At 49.5% G+C, this 13,792-nt stretch overlaps 1 protein-coding gene across 1 annotated transcript; it reads left to right on the top strand.

Moving 5' to 3' along the window:
* The first annotated feature begins 2,939 nt into the window (after positions 1 to 2,939).
* Positions 2,940 to 6,128, top strand: LOC126036830 (olfactory receptor 14C36-like). The gene is made up of 2 exons (XM_049797041.1): positions 2,940 to 3,066; positions 5,182 to 6,128. Exon 2 carries the CDS (start codon positions 5,205 to 5,207, stop codon positions 6,126 to 6,128), a length of 924 nt encoding a protein of 307 aa, XP_049652998.1. The 5' UTR covers positions 2,940 to 3,066; positions 5,182 to 5,204.
* Positions 6,129 to 13,792: the final 7,664 nt, after the last annotated feature.

Raw genomic sequence — 13,792 nt, 5'->3', positions numbered from 1 at the left:
TCAGTCAGTTCACACAAGCAGCCTCCAGAGATGGTTGCTTCTCTTCAAGGGTATTTGGGGAGATCACTCTTGTGCTTGGAAGACGCTGTACTGTATGGCCTGTCAGATTTCCCGTGCTCCTTAACCCAGCAGAGATGCTTCCAATGGCACCACTTGTCCCAGTCTCCTGAGTATGTCCAAGTCTTCTCCTCTGGAGTCCCACGTCTGTGCTCTGCTGCTGGCCTTACTCACTGCCCTTTGGTGTCTCATCCCCCACTAATTCATGGCCATGACAGCCAAGACTGACACTGAATATCATCACATCCCTAACCAGCTGTTCCTTGTTGGGCAGGATCAGGTCTAGGTGAGAATCACTCTCATTGGCCCACCTAGCAGCTGTCTGAAGAAGTTGTCCCAATAGCCAAAGTCAAGCTGTTGGCACCCTGTTGCTTTGCCTTGCCAGGGAATGCCAGGGCACTTGAAGTTGTTCACCACAGGAACCTGCTTGTGAATCTGGGGACTTCCTGGGGTTGCTGACAAAAGACTTCTTCTGTTTCCTCTTGAGCAAGCAGTCTGTAACTACAAACACAAGGTCACTCCTGCTGACTCCTGCTCTGATCTGAAATGACAAAAGCTAGTCCAACCTGTTTTCTGTCACACAGAGGACCCCACAAATCCAAGCTTCCCCTTCATACAGGGGGCATAGTCCTTATCCTCCCTGCTGATCCCTGGGAGAGACTGTATCCCTCCATTGCAGCACCACAGCTCAGCGCGCTGTCCTACCACATCTCATTTAATCCAAAACCATCACAGTTCTGTGACAAGCCATGGGTCTCCACCTGCTCCTGGCAGTGCACATTTGGGCCACGGCATCTCAGCTTTGGCAGCCTACTGGACCACGGATTTCTCACAGGGAAACCTGAACACTGGTCCTGACCAGGAAAATATTGAACGTCGCGTTCTTAGGGCTGCTGGATGTAGAGCACGGCCATCAAACCTGTGCTATGCTGCACAGATCCCTTGGCCACAGGACGATCTCAGCAGCATATTATCACATAAGAGCCTGCAGGCAGGTCCCACACTGTACTGGACATCATGCCTCCTGCGTGGCCTTCCCTGTATCTAAGAGTGCAGCAAAACATTCCCATGAAAACATCATTTCTGTTTGACTGTTGAGATGATGAGTAGAGTTGTTCCTTGTAAGAAAACCCTACAATAGCTTGAATGACCAAAACAGGAGACTGTCTTCTATGGATGGGGTCTGCTTGGTTTGCTGCATTGAGGTGGAAGGCCCATTCAGTGCTACACCACCTGGGATTCCCACCATCTAAAGGGACCTAAGGTGATCTGCATGATTCTCTCCTTATAGTGTTAACGATGATGAACATAATTTTACAAAGTAGCTCACCGTGTCTGAGTTCCTTTCTTCCTGGGGTCAAAACAGACCAGCACCTTCTCAAGAAAAAACAACTCTCTCGGCACCCTTCGATGCAGCCCCTATAGTTCCCATGGACTGGTAAGGGTGTAGTTTGCTTGAGTAACCCCGCGCTTGATCCCGATTCACTGCTGGTTGTTCTCCTCCAGAATCCTGCCTCACAGCTCAAAGGCCTGGGACACCTTGCTGGTATTAGCCAAAGCTGTAACGTAGAGTACCTCAGATCTATTTAGAGCTGCTCTTCCTCATTTCAGCAGTGGCCCTACCTTATCTCTTTTTCTTCCGTTACGGTTTCTGAAGTATCAAAAGTTCATCCTGGTGCCCTTGAAATCCTTTTTGAGCTTCCACTAAGTTTTGATATGGACCATTGCTGTGCTTGGAGGGTAACGTCCTTGATGACAAGATGTATCCAGGCACACTCTGAAAATTCTTGGTCTTTTCATTGATTGGATCATCAAGGGAGTGAGTAAAAACCCCTGTGTGACATACTTCCTGTTCGTGCAATGCCTGCAGCTCTTGGGTGAAGAAGGAACAGACCTTACCTCTCTGTTGGCATCTGATGACTGATGCCTCTGACTGATGGCTTTAGTGTATGGCAAACAGGCACCAAATCACACTCTCTGTGATGCCATCTGAGATGTCTAGGATGCACCCACCCTGAATGGGAATTGCTTTCCTGGAGCTCCTGTGAGGTCCCTGCCTGTCTTGGCATCCCGCGTAGCTCTGTGGCCCTGGATTTGGACATTAAACAGAGGACCTGCCCTGAATTCTGTTAGGCAATGTGGGGACGAACCTGGGACACATGCCATTATAGGCAGTGGAGGTATAGTAAATTCAGCTGATGGAAAAGAGAGAGACCCAGTTCTCGCTATGGTACGTGATTGCAATCGTTCATATGAATACCTGTATCAAGTGCCATGAAGATAAGGAGTAGGAAAAGGTTCTTTTGGCCTTTAGTTGGGCATAAGCTGCCCTGTCACTTAGCCAAAGGAATTTCCCATATATATGTTTCCCAAAATACACGTTTCCCAAGATGTTGCCCTGTCTCTATGAACTTCTGCATTACAGTTTACTGTTACCTACATGTATCTTGGACCACCTCTGGCAGTTCAAATGTCACCAGGGATTTGCATCTGAATACCTTACCCCTGCCTTTCCTCCCCATTAATTCAGATGGGAGCTGAGACAAGGAGCTCCCATACAGGTGTCTATTTTGCTCATGCCTGAACTGAGGCAAGAGGAATCCCACCTCCTGTGGCTTTGTGGTGTTCATGGGAGGGAGCTGAGCCTCCTTCAACTTTCATGAATTGAAATGCAGGATGAGATGCTTCCATTGGCAACTGGATCCCTTCCCTCAACAGGGGTAAAGAAGATCCCTGCCTGCCTCTCTTTAGGTATCCTGTCTCAGAATGTGACCAAAAAATGTGGCATGTATATGTAACTTTGTCTCTGAGAGCAGAATTCAGGAAAGAAGTGTCTCTCCCTAGATGAGGTAAACAACATCACTGTTTGCTTCAGCCTGTTTCCCAGCAGGTTCCCCTGGAGCCCCAGGGACACCTGGAGGGAGCCCAGAGGGGGCAGAGAAAGGGCTGCCTTGGGCTGGTCCTCTGCTGCTGAGCTGGGCTGGGCTCCTGGGCTGGAGGGAGCTCATGGCAAGCAGGCAGCACTGCCGAGAGACAGCTCTGCCCAGGAGCAGCTCCTCTGCAAAGCGCAGCAGGGCTGAGGGCACTGCCTGCAGGCACCGAGGGAAGAGAAGTGAGGCAGAGAGAGACGTTAAAGGCAGTCTGGGGTGGGAGGACAGAGAAGAGCTGACTTGGAGACAGTTTTTCATCGCCTTAACAGGGTAAGTGTCTTGCTTCAGGGCAATGCAGCTGTGGTTCCTGGAATGACCTCCTAAAGCTGGCACATCCCACAGCCTAGAGAACCTCTCAGGAGGACTCTTACAGTTTCTCCAGTGTAGAGAAAAAGGATGCACTTTGGAGCACAGCTTCCCTGCTGCACCCTCAGAGGGACAGGGCATGTCAGCTGCCTTCACCCGGGGATGGCTGCAGAGTGTGAAGGTGGGTGTGCAGCCAGGGGTGCCCAGGGCTGTCCTTCTGAGCAGGGTCCTTGGGGCCAGGGGGCTGTGTGTTAGGGCAGGAACTCTGCCGCTGGTCAGGGTAAGTACTCAGCCTGCCTGAGGAACTCTAACAGCAGAGTGTGGAGTAGCTGGGGAGGGGGAGAAGCTGTGGGTGGAAGAAGCAAACCCCAGCAGGGCAGGGTCCTTCTGCTGACAAGAGGGTGCTGTGTGGATCAGCGCTGCTCACAGCTCCAGATCATCCCCAGGACGTTTTTGAGGGCACATTTCAAGGGCACGGTGAAAGCAGGGATTACTAGAAACCTGAGAAGCTTTCCTGAGGTTGTGTTTTCTTTTTCCTATTCTTGGAGAATTTTCAGGAGGAATGGAAAAGGAGCTGTCATGCTTGAACAGCTCACTAAGACTCCTGAGGTGTAAGTCTGAATGACCAGTAGGTCTGATAGGAGCCTCCTGAAGTAGAGCACAGGGAATGAGAACAACTGCCTGGCTGTGCTGGTGCTTGGGAGGTGGCATGTACAGCTGGGTAAGGGTAACTTTCCTGACTGCCCAGCTGCCTCTGCATTTGCCTCTCTGACCACTCAATCACTGCATTTTTTTGTTGATTCTCCACTAGTGTGTTATTGCTATAGTTCTCTTGTTCTGGCTGTCTGTTTCTCTTGTCTGGGAGTTTCAGCTGCAGAGACACACACTGATCTTGTGGGTCCTCCCATGCAGCTGTGTCCATGGGAACAAAGTCACAGGTGTCCAAGCTTCCCTCCAAGCTGTGGGGCTGTGGGCAATGCAGCCTGTGTCATTCCCTAGGAAATGAGCTGACTCTCCCTTCCTGAGATACCACCATCAGGACACTTGGCTACCTCCTTAGGGTGACCTTCCAACCCGAAGATCTGCCCTCCAGGATGCAGGTCTGTCCCATAGCATCTTGGTTTTCCTGAATGCCCCATGGAAAAACACAGAGACACCATGAGTGAGGAAATAATACTGGGTTTGTGAAATGAGCCGTGTGTGTCCTTGGCAAGAAGTGGGGTGCAGAGACCTTGAGAAAGGGGGAGTCACTTTGTGATGGGCAGTGGATCTCTCTGCTCTCAGTAGTCTCTGGATTATTTTCAGGTTAACCCGGGAGTGTGATTACCTTCCATCTCAGAAAGGTGAGATCTCAGGGTAGCTGGGAACAAGACAGAGTGACAGACCAGCTCCCTTCATTCTGTACTGTGGTGCAGGCAGTACTTTTTCCTCGCAGAACCCACTTTATTTTCTCCGAGTGCAGCAGACAGGATAGGCGTTTCTGAAATCCAAGAAAATCACCAGGTGTGATGGGGGAGAGCTGTAAACCCTGACCTCTCACCCAAACAATGCTTCTATTGTATTTTCTTAGCTTTGGGAGTGCAGATATTGACAAGTACTTTTAGTTTAGGGGCAGATTAATCTGACCAATTCAAACACCAGGACTGACCAACACCATTCCCAGAAAGCCACTGCTGCAGAGCAGGGCTAATTCCTGGGCAGCCAGTAGTCAGAAGTCCGGATCCTCACGGCACACTCAGCTAGGACCAACCAGAGCTCCAATAGTGCAGCTGAACGAAAATATCACTGCAATTGTAAAGGTGCTTTGAACGTATAGTATGAGAAATGGCTTTGTTATTGCTCAAAGAATAATGCCCTAACTTGTCACTGCCCTTGTTTCCCTGTTCAGTGCTCCACACCCAGAGGCAGCAGATGTCCAACAGCAGCTCCATCACCCAGTTCTTCCTCCTGGCACTTGCAGACACACGGGAGCTGCAGCTCTTGCACTTCTGGCTCTTCCTGGGCATCTACCTGGCTGCCCTGTTGGCCAACGGCCTCATCATCACCACCGTAGCCTGTGACCATCGCCTCCACACACCCATGTACTTCTTCCTCCTCAATCTCTCCCTCCTTGACCTGGGCTCCATCTCCACCATTGTCCCCAAAGCTATGGCCAACTCCCTCTGGGACACCAGGGCCATCTCCTATGCAGGATGTGCTGCACAGCTCTTTCTGTTTGTCTTTTTGATGTCAGCAGAGTATTTTCTTCTCACTGTCATGGCCTACGACCGCTACATCGCCATCTGCAAACCCCTGCACTACGGGACCCTCCTGGGCAGCAGAGCTTGTCTCCACATGGCAGCAGCTGCCTGGGGCAGTGGGTTCCTCTATGCTGTGCTGCACACTGCCAATACATTTTCACTACCCCTCTGCCGAGGCAATGCTGTGGACCAGTTCTTCTGCGAAATCCCCCAGATCCTCAAGCTTGCCTGCTCAGATGCCTACCTCAGGGAAGCTGGGGTACTTGCAGTTTGTATCTGTTTTGCATTTGGGTGTTTTGTTTTCATTGTGCTGTCCTATGTGCAGATCTTCAGGGCTGTGCTGAGGGTCCCCTCTGAGCAGGGCCGGCACAAAGCCTTTTCCACCTGCCTCCCTCACCTCGCCGTGGTCTCCTTGTTTGTAAGCACTGCTGTGATTGCTTACCTGAAGCCCCCCTCCATCTCCTCGCCGTCCCTGGACCTGCTGGTGGCATTACTATACTCAGTGGTGCCTCCAGTCTTGAACCCCCTCATCTACAGCATGAGAAACCATGAGATCAAGGATGCCCTGAGAAAACTAATCACTGGGTGCCTTTGAGAAGGAATAAACTACATGTTGTCTTTTGCATATTACTCATAATATATCTCATTACAGGCCCAGCCTCTTCTGGTGTTTCTTTTATGAATATTTTGGATTTCATGCCTTCTTTAATTCTTTTGGTTTGGGGATGTTTTTGTTTGTTTTGTTTTATTTTACTTTTCTGAATGCTTTCCACAAAGAAATGTCTTACTTCTTCTGGTTTCTAATTCACAATATATCCAGCTTTTTTGTGACCTGGAGGCTGTGCAAATGAAGAGCCATACCCTCTGTGTATTTAACCAAAATAAAGGGCCCTGCAGTGACTTGTTTTTCTGAGACCCTTCCTCGAAGACCTTCTCTGCAGCTGCAGCGATCCGTGCTCGTGTCCAGAGAGGAAGAAGAAAGGAGTCCCGGCACAGCAGCACTGCCAGGGAGCACCAGCGCTTGGACTTCCCACTTCCATGCTTTCCTTCTGAAACCTTTGGTTGGTGGAAGACCTCTGTGCTCTTCAAGCATGGCTGGAGTCCTGCTGTGGGGCAGGCCTGTGACCACAGGCAAAGACAGGCAGTGGGCACTTGTGTGACACAGCTGGCCTCCACTGCAGCAGTTCCATCATACAAGGGGGTCTTCTCAGGCTTTGTGCCTCGGATGCCCCCATGTTCTGAGCTCACCCCTCTCCACCCCCGAGGAGCTGCTCTACCCTTCAGAGGGTCTGGGGCGTTGGGGTGAGTGCCCAGAGCTCTGCCGCACCCTGTGGTGGGCACTGCTGTGGGGCCATGTCACACTGGGCTGCACTGGGCAGAGGGAGGTTAAGGGAAGTGGCGAGACTTTAGAGGGAGCTCTGCTGGGCTGTAAAGTGCCTGGGAGATAAAAATATCAGTGTATAGCTTGTAGTGTGTGAATATGCAGGGTGAGGACTGACACCGACGTTTTCTGGTGCAGAGGAAGGGCTTGTGGAAAGCATGGAAGACATGCAGCCGGTGCAGAGGAGAGGAGGCCTTTCTGTGCCCTTGGTGGTGTGGACAGACAGGAAAGGTGCCTCAGGGTTTTTGTCACCCCCAGCATATCTTTTTGGCCATTTCCAGCACTTGCCGGTCACTCCAGGTTTACAGTTGAATTTTGCTGTGAGGCCTTTTCCATCTTTCTGGTGGTCCAAGAGCTGGTTTGGGGGAATGGGCAGCCCTGCCCAGTCCTGCTCCTTCCCCATACCCTAGCAGACCCTGGAGCAGAGCTGTCTGCAAAGCTCCACACGGGACAATGTTGTGGCAAGGCAGGGGTTGGGTGCTGGGTAGCTGCAAAAGTAGGAGGGTCATGGGGGAACTGTTTTCTGAAGGCCATCATAGGGCTCACAATGGGGGGAAGTTTCCCACCCCTGACTCTACCCTCTCCCGCGCTGCACCTACACATTGTGGCTGTGGGACCATGTACGGGCAGTGGGGCTGAGCCAGCACAGGGACACGCCGCTGACAGGGGCCACGAAGCATCTGCCAGGAGGTGTCAGCAAGGACAGGTAGAAACCAGGAATTTCTATTGCCTTTGTTGTGGAGGTATGTGCGTAGGTAAAGAAAAGCTTACCTGGAGATGCTGGTTGCAAGGGAAGTCAAAAGCAAACAGAAGACCTTTGGTCACTTCTGAGAGACCAAGGCTGAACAAGGGAAATGCAGGGCTGCTGCTGAAGGGGAAGGTGATATAAGGACAGCAGATGCAGCTGGGGCTGAAGGAATGAATGCCTGCTGTGCCTGAGTCTTTACTGAAATGGTCTCCAGGCCCCTGTGCTCAGGGAAAGGCTCCAAGGCAGAAGAGAGCATGCATTGGCATGAAAGTCAGGAAGTCCCACAAGGACTGATGCCAGTTTCTGCCCCTACAGGGGACTAATCCTGGCAATGGCACAAGCTGGGGTCTGCCTGTCTGGAAGGAGGCCTTTTGGAAAGGTCTTGGTGGACAGCGGGATGGACAGGATGCAGCCATGTGCCTTGGAAGCAAGGAAGGACAGGAGCACCCTGGGCTATATCAGTGGGAGCATGGCCAGGTGATTGTGGGAAGAGATTCTACAGAACACTGTGTCCACATTTCAGATCCCAAAATAGGAAAGATGTTAGCAAGCTGGATCCACTTTAGCGAAGGGTCCTCATAATGGTCCGAGGCAGGAAGACTTTACCTGTGAGGAGAAGCTGAAGGAGCTGGGCTTGTCCAGCCTGGAGAAAGGAAGATCTTGGGTGAAACATGTAGCAGCATTGCAGTGTTCACAGGAAGACTGAGTCAGGCTTGTGTCCATGGTACAAGATACAAGGACAAGAGGCACTGGGCTGAAAGAAGGGCATTAGTGCACATATAGAGAAATACATATCCAACATGAGGATAGTCAAATGCTGGAATCTGTTTCCCAGGGAGTTTGTGCCAGCTCTATCCCAGAAAGTGACTAAGCATTTCTGGATAAACCCCTGAGTAATCTGGTCCAGTCCTGCTTTGTGCAGAATGTTGGTCAGGAAACTTCCGTATTCGCTTCCACCCTGAATGATGCTGCCCTTCCTTCCCCTTCATGCTTTTGAATAAGCGAGAGCTCTCAGTGTCTCCCTGGCCACAGAAATAAATCTCTTCAGGTGCAGGCCTGCTTTTCGTGTGCCCCCATACATACAGCTCTGACCATATCAGGAATTCTTCGGTAGGTGTTTTTTGTGATTTCCCCAGTACTATCAGTATCTATTTAAAAAAATACTGAAAATCTAAGGCATTTATCTTTCAAAACACAAACATATGCAACTTCTCCTATCTTTGGTAGGAGACTTGAAGTGTTGGCAGCGGGGTAGCGGGGCATCCTGTTGAAGTGAAATAAGTTGAGTTTTGATTTTGAGGTGGCAGAAGGAGGACAGGTATTTCAGAGCTGGCATAGAGAGAGAACTAGAAGATTCAAGCACGTGTGGAGCTGTGATAGCTTGGATGCGAGAGAGGCGTGATGGTGGTACTTGAAGGCAGACAGGTTGTCAGGCACTCATGGGCATTGGCTAATCCTTGTTTAACCACAGCTGTGTGGTTGAAGCAACAGCCAGTAAGGACAAAATGGTATCAGTATGGCTTGGGAGATCCCAATGCCCGAGTGGGTTGGGGAAAGGGGGACGTAGCTAATGTCTGTCTGGGGGGATCCTTATCCTCTCCACCCTGGCTGCTGTCTCTTCCATTGAGGCCCATGAGAAGACACCAGGTTCTTATAGTCCCAGGGCATTGTTGGCTCTTCACCTTCCCTCTGTTGATCTTGTCCTGCACTCGGCATTGCACACCCGCCACATCCCACTGCTCCCCAGAAGAGCCACAAGCATCCCATGAGGTAATGGGTCCCCTTTCCCAGAGGATGGGGGTCAGGGTTTGGCTGTCCCGCTTGGTGAAACACAACAAGGGTTTTCACAGCCACATTCCACGCATGATTTTCCACCTCTAAGCAGTGCCTCTGACTTCCTGCTTCACCAGCCCCCAGGCACAGTCCCTTCTCTGATCATTCCCTCCATGGCCTTTTCAGGGATGGCCCTCACTGGAGCCCACTAACACACTCGGAAACTTGGAGGCTTGCTGCTGACTTCTAATTCTCCAGGGGTGTCTTCAATCTTTCAGGATCTGCAGTTCAGGAAGTCAGCACCAGAGGGCTCATTAACATGCAAAACACCCTAACATGTCCAGTCGCTGTGCATCATTTTCCTTTCAGTCTTCAATTCTGATGTGGTTAATTAGAGCAGTTTCAGGAGTGTAATCAAAGTGAAATGATATGAACACTAAACAACACCAAAAAGAAAGGGTTTCTTTTTTTCCACGTTATTTTTCTGCTTATACATGAATTGATATCAGCAAACTCTAACTGATATTGATCCTGTGCATATCCTAAAGCAGTCTGAATAGATGTGAAAATCCTGAGCCTTCATGTTCCACAACCTATGGTCAGTCTTCATCCCTACCCCCAACCTACCATGTCTCTCATCAGCCACCTGGGACTTGGAGCAGCCCTGTTCCAATCTGAGCTTTTGCCACTGAAGGCTGCAGCTGCGTGTTTCAGCCTGTTGGCACCAATTCCCAGCTGTTTTACTTGGAGAATGAGTGACACACAGACACAAAAGGCTGTTTCTTAACTGCCAACAAGCAAAACCAAAAGAAGGCATAGTTCAGTAAAAACTAAAAGCCATTCCTCAGCTAAGTATTAAGTCCGCATTACCTCCACTGAAACCTGCTTCCTACAGAGAAAGAACTTAGACCAACAGGAAACACATTTTTTGTTTAGTCACAGATGCCAGGACCTCCCCAAAAGTTCCCTGTCCTTGAATTTTTTTGTTTGTTTGTCCATATTCGCTCTTTTGCAGACAGCGTGTCACACACTGAAGTCACGAGCTCCCTCAAGGCTCAGAGGAAAGCAAAGAGACAAAGGGAATGAAAAGCTCCCTTCTGAACAGCCAAATCTGCACCAACCAACCTCGACGTGTCTGGGTTATAGGCATGTCTTTAAGCAGACTCTGCATCATCTAGACACGCTTGTTTTCCATTCACTGCTTGGAAAATTACAGGTGACTCCCTTGTAGGTGAAGGCAGGGATGAGAGTGATCACCTCTAAAACTAGACACCTTGGGTGCAATTGCCCAGGCTTCCCTTTCCAGTCAAGGGAGAGAAATCACTTGTCTCAGCCAAGAGGCTTTGATGCAACCTGCCTGTCCACCAGCTCATGCTCCAGGTATTCTGCCATTGGTCCTGCCTCACGTTTCTCTGTTCCATGAGAGGTCTTCAGCTACCTCAGGGTATCTTGCAGGCAGTGGCCACCCCCAGGTCAGCAACTGCATCAACCCGTGAGTGGAGATGATAGGTAGATGTTGAAACATATGCAGAAAAGTGCTTGGTGTAATAAGTGTGTAAGAAGTCATCATTTTCAGAGTTTTGAGAGTTTTCTATAAATCCTCATCGTTGTTTTCTCTATTGTCCATTGGTGTGGAAGAGCAAGCTGATTACCCTTTCTCTCCCTCTACATAAATCTAGATTTATACAGTCATTTCTGAAATGCATTACCTATGAAGACACTGAATGGTGCAGCTGTTCTGAGGACAAGTTTATATTAAAACATTTGACATCTGCATTTTATATCTAAACAGAGCTGAGAGCAATGGAGGTTGGGTACAGTCCACTTTATTTCTTTGCTATCAAGCAATGTCCAAAATTGGTAGCACTTACCACCTATCATCCCTTTTTTGAGGTGGCCAGATCACTATGGGCTCTACAGCGGCATAACATCATGGCCCTCCAAGTGCCAGACCCCAGCTGATACACCACAGAGGCCCAGAGCGCAGCCGATGAAAAGAAATGCCATTCCTATTTGATAACCTGATAAACTTCTCCAATGCAATGGCTGCCTTGGTAGATGAGTAAGGCTTTTGACACTGTCTCCCATAAAATCCTATAGAGAAGCTGCTGAAGCAGATACTGGATGAGCAGACAGTGAGGTGGATTGCAAAACTGGCTGAATGGCCGGCCCACAGAATGGTGATCAGTGGCACGAGGTCTCCGTGGAGGCAGGTTACCAGTGGTGCACTGAAGGGGTCAATACTGGGTCCAGTCCTGTCCCTTTAAACCTCTACTGTAGTTTTGAGGTCCTGTGATACTCTTTCAGTAAAATCAGTGCTGCCGGGCACCTCTCTGAAGTGTCAGTGCCCATGAATCAGCAGGCATTCTCCATCTCCTAGGCATGCACACAACATGGAAAAATCTCTTTCATCCCTGACTTGCAGAAGAGGGGTCTTCCTTCCTGACATCTTCCCAGGACACACCTCCTCCTCTTCCCCATCCACAGACATCCACTGCTTTCCATGTCTGGCCTCAGAGAGGGTTTCAGGATTTGCTAAAGCCATGTGCCACCTCCTTGTTTCTCACTGACATCCCTCAACCCTCTCTCTGAGCCCTACATATAGCCAATCACTGCTGCTCAGAGCCACTCACTCTTCAGAAGAGGCCTTGAGATTCTTACATATTCTTGGTGCTTATTAACTATCTTCCTGAATCCCTCCAGAGCTCATGGCAAATGTTGTTGTCTACAACAGGGCCTTTATGCCCATCTTTTATGAAATCATTCTCTTTTTAAGATCTTCTTTGCAGAAAGAGTAGTTACAGAAAAACACCAAATACAGAAAAACAGAGTCTGAGTAAAGTGCCAGTAAGAAGCAGCTGAGCAACACCCAAAGCTCTGGCTTCCTGGCAAGGAGTCTCTCCTGTTTGTCACCTCTTCTCATGAAAGGAACAGGAAAACTGTCCATCTCACAGAGCTCTGCAGAAGGAAGTTGGAGCTGTGCGTTGTGTGAGATGATACAAGGAGGATCAGCAGGTAGAGAAGACTTTTGTAGGGAAGGCTTTATGAGGGAGCACCCTGACTTCACCCGGGTAAAAAAGAGACCAAGTAGTCCGCTGACATGATGGTTAGAAGTGTCCTGGGATAAAAGAGTGTGGATGAAAGAAGGTGGGAGAGATTTGGTTTGCAGAGCTTTGAGGTAGTACTTTCCGTGTCTGAGCAGCCTGAGGTTTGGAACCAAGGAAAAATATCAAAGCTCTCAAGGACATTTTGGAATTAGTGGAACTATCACTACTACCATTAACAAGACAGTGCTGAAAGAGAACTCCTTTGAATTCTCAAAGATGAACTAAAACTTTATAATTTTCTTTTTACTTGACAAAATAGCTATAAGTTCTCAGTGATGAGCCTCTGGTATGCAACTGTGAGAACAAGTGTCCATGATGGCACCTCCTGGCAGCTGCTTCATGGCCCCTGTCAGCGCTCTGTCCCTGTACTGGACCAGCCCTGCTGCCCATACATGGTCCCACAGCCCCACTCTGCAGGCACAGCATGGGCAAGGGTAGAGTCAGGGGCAGGGAAAGTTCCCCCATTTGTGATCCCAATTGTTGAGGATTTCTTGGCTGCGCAAAGGCATGTGAGCAATCCAGCCTTTAGCTGGGAACGAAGCATAAGTTTACAAAGTGCTGAAGCAGACAAGGACGCTGTGCCCTTGTACACTGGGAAAAAGGAAGATAAGAAGAGCCTGACAAACAACACCTGGATGCTGAAGAATGAGATAAGTAACTGCTGGACACCTTGTGAAGAAGCTTGCACAGCCAATAGAGAATAAGGTAGTGTCACGTGAAACGGGGTATTGTACCAATTAGAGTATTGTATAAGGCGCGTGGACAAGTCAGTCTTGTCAAGACATCTGAACAGTAAACGAGCAAGATGTTAACTCATACTGAGTGTGATTCTTGACTCCCGCTGTTCTTCCCGACATTTGGCACCCGAACAGGGACCCTCAAATCTGTTATAACTGGGCCAAGAACAGACGGAGGGCTTCTCAAATCTTCTCACAAGACTCGGCGGAGCAGACGGAGGCGGGAGGAGTGGAGCAGGAGGCATCTGCGAGAATTTGGCCAGAAAGCTGGATTCAACTGCGTGCACCAGTTTGGACCTGCATCGGTAAGACCGCTTTTATTTACTTTGGATCGAGAAGCGGCACTCACACTGTTAATGGAAATTCTCGCAAAGCGAGAGGCCAGTGTGAGCACACAAAAGCTCCAAGAGCTCTGTCATTGGGGAAAAGAGAGAGGATGTTTTAAGACTCCTGAGACTATGTTCAGTGTCACAGAGTGGCGTGAACTGGGAGATAAATTGTGGAATGAGACGA

The sequence above is a fragment of the Accipiter gentilis genome, unplaced genomic scaffold (genome assembly GCF_929443795.1).
Source record: "Accipiter gentilis unplaced genomic scaffold, bAccGen1.1, whole genome shotgun sequence".
Lineage (NCBI taxonomy): Eukaryota > Metazoa > Chordata > Aves > Accipitriformes > Accipitridae > Astur > Astur gentilis.
This window is presented reverse-complemented; position numbering and strand designations above follow the sequence as displayed.

Bases quoted from the DNA above. Each gene is read 5' to 3' on its own strand.
- LOC126036830 (XM_049797041.1), top strand. From the start codon at position 5,205: ATGTCCAACAGCAGCTCCATCACCCAGTTCTTCCTCCTGGCACTTGCA.